Genomic DNA, 5,121 nt, shown 5'->3' with positions numbered 1-5,121 from the left:
GAACATATTGCATAGCTTCTGGTATCATGTAGTAACGGGTAAGAAGATTCCATAGAACCAATAATAGACGACGATAAATATTGTACATCACCTAGCCAAGATGGGGTCAGAATTGCAATTAATCGGACCAAGAACAAAAAAGCAGCAGGAGCCGATGGGTTACCAGCCGAACTATTCAAGTCTGGTGGTCAGATGCTGGCTAGGAGCATGCACCTGCTGATTAGCACAATTTAACTAGAGAAATGCATGCCCACTGATTGGAACCTCAGCATCCTGTGTTCCGTGCACAAATAAGAAGGCCACGAAAAACACATCGACACATACCACCTATTCGTCGATTATAAAGCCGCATACGACAGCCCAATCCGTTCAGAGGTGTTTAAAGTCATGTCTATGTTCGGTATTCCTGCAAAATTAATACGACTATGCAGGATAACTTTAAGTGGCACAAGGTCAGCAGTTAACGTCAGAAAGGACCTTTGAACCAATTGAGGAGTCTGACAAAGTGGGTCTGGCAGTAAACGGCGAGAAGACCAAGCTGATGGTATCAACGCGTAAGACGTCCAGTAGACTCGGACCAACTGTGGAACTTGAGAACTACAGCTTCGAGGTAGTGAAAGATTTCATATACCTTGGTACCGCCATAAATAAAACGAATGACATCAGTTTTGAAATTCGGAGAAGGAAAGTGATGGCCAACCGATGCTACTATGGTCAACTCAAAAGCAAGGCCACCTCCCGCCAGACCAATCTCACATTCTACGCTGATACTACCCGTGCTGTTATATGGATCTGAAGCAGATGAGGCAGCTCTTGGAGTGTTTGAGGGAAAATTTTTCCGAAAGATCTATGGGCCGATCTGCGTTGATGGTGAATATCGGCGTCGAATGAACCATGAATTGTACCAGCTATTCTCGGACATTGACATTGTTAGACGTATTGAACTGCAGCAGCGACTACGTTGGCTATATCATGTTGTGAGAATGGATGAAGATGTCCCAGCCCAGAAGGCATATAAAAGCGAACAAGCTGATGGTTCACGCAGAAGGGGAAGGCCACGAATAAGATGGAAAGATTAAGTGGAAAACAACATTACTGAATATGATCTTTCAAACTGGAAAACCGCAAGAGACCGACGCGCCTGGAAATCTTTTTGAGCTCGGCTTATGGAACGAAAGTTTTGTCATAAGTAAGTATATATTTTTCCAAGGACCAACAAGGCGTGGATTTTTTAAAGATTCATTTCTTCTAGGACAAAACCAAAGAGGATTGATTTTTTTTTAAAAAATCATTTTTTCAAGGACCAATTTTATTTTTATTTTTTGTACATTCCGAAAATACAAATCTCCATAAATTATTTATTCGATTTTTTTTCCATAAGGCTACGCCACACAGTGAACAATTGAAATGTTATACGCATAACCTAGAAAAAAAGGATTATAACAATATTATTCTACGAAAACTATATACCGAAAACTTACCCCCTCAAATGCCTTTAAATTGGTGGTTTGAAATCCGCCAGCATTTATTTCACACTGACGTTGAGCTCTACCCATAATTACCATTATCGATTTCTTATAGCTTCGAGAAGCATTGTACCAAGCTTGATCATAGGCAGCTTCGGCAATTTTTAAACTCTAGAAGGAGGATACAAATAAATTATTTTTCGTATGTATATAGGAGTTCGTATTATACCTTATTGATAATTAATTGTCCATAATAGCAGACCATAAAATATTGACCCACAGTTGTTGGTAAAAATGCCAAATAGCCAAGTATGTCTGAATTTACTCCCTGAGTTAGAACGTAAATCCCTGCCCCGAATAGTGTGGCTACTGTTGAGAATAGCATTACCAGAATGAGTAAACTGAAGTTTTGCCGTAAGTCGTGGGCAAGTCTGGAAATACAAAAAATATAGAGTGCGTTTATACAAATTATAAAAGAGGTCTTCCTTAATAATCCTAGGAAAAATTATTCTTTAAAAATCAACGGCTTGTTGGTCCTTGGAGAATTTTTTCTTTAAAAATCAACGCCATGTTGGTCCTTGGAAAATTTCTTCGTTAAAAATCAACGGCTTGTTGGTCATTGGACAAATTCTTCTTTAAACATCCACGCCTTGTTGGTCCTTGGAAAAATTCCTCTTTAAAAAATCCACGCCTTGTTGGTCCTTGGAAAAATTCCTCTTTAAAAAATCCACGCCTTGTTGGTCCTTGGAAAATTTCTTCGTTAAAAATCAACGGCTTGTTGGTCATTGGACAAATTCTTCTTTAAACATCCACGCCTTGTTGGTCCTTGGAAAAATTCCTCTTTAAAAAATCCACGCCTTGTTGGTCCTTGGAAAAATTCCTCTTTAAAAAATCCACGCCTTGTTGGTCCTTGGAAAAATTATTCTTTAAAAAATCCAGGCCTTGTTGGTCTTTTAGAAAATTCTTCTTTAAAAAATCCACGCCTTGTTGGTCCTTGGAAAAATTCTTCTTTAAAAAATCCACGCCTTGTTGGTCCTTGGAAAAATTCTTCTTTAAAAAATCCACGCCTTGTTGGTCCTTGGAAATTTTTTTGTTTAAAAAATCCACGCCTTGTTGGTCCTTGGAAAATTTTTTGTTCAAAAATCAACGGCTTGTTGGTCCTTGGAAATTTTTTTCTTTAAAAAATCCACGCCTTGTTGGTCCTTGGAAATTTTTTTGTTTAAAAAATCCACGCCTTGTTGGTCCTTGGAAAATTTTTTGTTCAAAAATCAACGGCTTGTTGGTCCTTGGAAAATTTTTTGTTCAAAAATTCACGCCTGGTTGGTCCTTGGAAAAATTATTCTTTAAAAAATCCGCGCCTTCAAAAAATTATTATTTACAAAATCCTGACCTCTGTGGTCCATGGATGTTTTTTAATCCCTTATCAAGTTATTTTCTACTTACTCCAATAAAACTTCATGTTTCCGCACCAATTTCCTCACAACGTGTAAATCCTTTTTAGCTCCTCCTTCCTGCGGTTCATATTCTTCCAAATTCCTTGAAATATAATCGAAATGCATGCACAGCTGAATGGCATAGGCCACGAGCCAAATGTCGGGAGAAATATTAAAAATAACAGCGTAATGAGTTCCCATTACCAATATCGAATATATGAAAATATAACCCAATGCATTATGATGATCAACGATATACTTCTGATTCCCATACAAAATGTGATAACCAAATTCAGCATCTAGCAAACCGTTCTTCAGCAGGACCACAAAATATTCCACCAAGGCCACAGCCAATGGTGAAAAGACTATCACAGCAATGGCACAGCATTGCATATAGACGGTGTTGGTAATCCACTTCGGCCAAAAATATGCATTTACATCATAGGCCATACGATCTGCCAGAGAGGTGGGGAAAATTGCCTTTAATCTTTCGAATAATTTCCGATTCGATTTTAAGTTGTAAAAGAAAACCAAACTTTTAACTATTCCAAAGAGATTGTGAAAAATATCATCGATGAGTCGTAGAATTAATGGTAAATCCTCAGATCTGCTTAGAATTTCGGTTAAGGCTATATTGGCCACAAAATAGGTGGCATATAAACAGGAGAGCAGAGCCATTAGGAAGTATAATTTCATTAAGAACTTCGTCAACCAGCAACGTGGTAAGCCTTGGAAATCAAAGCCCAATGTTTTCTGCAGCAAACAGGGTAGGTTTACAAAATCCTCAAAAAAGCGCTCGATTTTAGCCATCGTTCGAGGTTCAAGTTTATTGGGAAAATATCCGAAGTTTCAAATAACCTTTTTTAATATTTTTACACCCAAAACTTTGATGTTGTTTTTGTTACGTTCAATGGCTCTCGGCAAAATAAAACATCCCTTGACACAAAAATATCCTTTTATTTACACTCTGGCTCATTAAGATTTCAAACAATTTAATTGCACCATTATTGTAGTGTTTAGTAAACAAACAAAGGTAATTGGTCTACTAATCAAAAACATATAATTATAATGTCTGATAACTTAATTTGTAATAAAACTGAATATTTTCCGAACATAATATGAACAAACATTCACAAACAATTTAAAAAAGCCCAGGGTAGCTGCTCGAAAGTTCCTGAAACAAAACATTCTATAAAAAATCCACGGCTGCAAATACTCTCTAAAGAGTACTCGACTCTAAAGTCCCTCAAAAAATATTCTCTAGAAAGTCCTCGCTTCAAAAGTCCCTAAAAATATTCTTTAAAAATCCACGCCTGAAAATATTCTCTAAAAACTCCCTCAAAAAATATTCTCTAGAAAGTCCTCGCCTCTATAGACTATCAAAAAATATTCTCTAGAAAGTCCTCGCCTCTATAGAGCCTCAAAAAATATCCTTTAAAAAATCAACGCCTCTATAGACCATCAAAAAATATACTTTGAAAAATCTACGCCTCTATAGACCCTTAACAAATATTCTTTAAAAAATCCGCGCCTCACATACCCTCAATATTCAATATTCAAAATTCAAAAAATATTCTTTAAAAAATCCACGCCCCTATAGACACTCAAAAAATATTCTTTAATAAATCCACGCCTTTACTTACTTTACTAACTTAGCTGGCTTGTGGCAGAACTTTCGTTCGAGCTTAAGAAAGATTTCCAGGCGCGTCGATCTTTTGCTCAGTTTTTCCAATTTGAAAAAACCATATTCGGCAATGTAATTTTCCACTTGATCTTTCCATCTTATTCGTGTCCTTCTGCGTGAACCATCAGCTGGTTCGCTTTTATATGCCTTCTGGGCTGGGACATCTTCATCCATTCTCACAGCATGACCTAACCAACGTAGTTGCTGCAGCTCAATACGTCTAACAATGCCGATGTTCGAGAATAACTGATACAGCTAGTGGTTCATTTGACGGCGATATTCACCGTCAACGCAGATCGGTGCATAGATCTTTCAGAGATTTTTTCTCTCAAACACTCCAAGAGCTGCCTCATATGCTTGTAAGTACCCATGCTTCAGATCCATATAATAGCACGGGCAGTATCAGCGTCTTGTAGAGTGTGAGTTTGGTCTGGCGGGAGGTGGTCTTGCTTTTGAGTTGCATCTGTTGGCCAACACTATCCTTCTCCGAATTTCAAAACTGATGTCATTCGTTTTTTTTATGGCGGTTCCAAGGTAT

General features: G+C 37.6%; 1 protein-coding gene across 1 annotated transcript; it reads right to left on the bottom strand.

Moving 5' to 3' along the window:
• Positions 1–1,354: 1,354 nt before the first annotated feature.
• On the bottom strand, positions 1,355–3,709 carry LOC133321000 (odorant receptor 49a-like). Its single transcript, XM_061530106.1, has 4 exons — positions 2,910–3,709; positions 1,696–1,897; positions 1,482–1,637; positions 1,355–1,423 (listed from the first exon to the last, which is right to left on the bottom strand). Exons 1-4 carry the CDS (start codon positions 3,707–3,709, stop codon positions 1,355–1,357), a joined length of 1,227 nt encoding a protein of 408 aa, XP_061386090.1.
• Between the last annotated feature and the right edge of the window lie 1,412 nt (positions 3,710–5,121).

Source organism: Musca vetustissima, unplaced genomic scaffold, assembly GCF_032173495.1.
Source record: "Musca vetustissima isolate MV318-11 ecotype Yass unplaced genomic scaffold, APGP_CSIRO_Mvet_v1 utg72147, whole genome shotgun sequence".
Taxonomy (NCBI): Eukaryota; Metazoa; Arthropoda; class Insecta; order Diptera; family Muscidae; genus Musca; species Musca vetustissima.
This window is presented reverse-complemented; position numbering and strand designations above follow the sequence as displayed.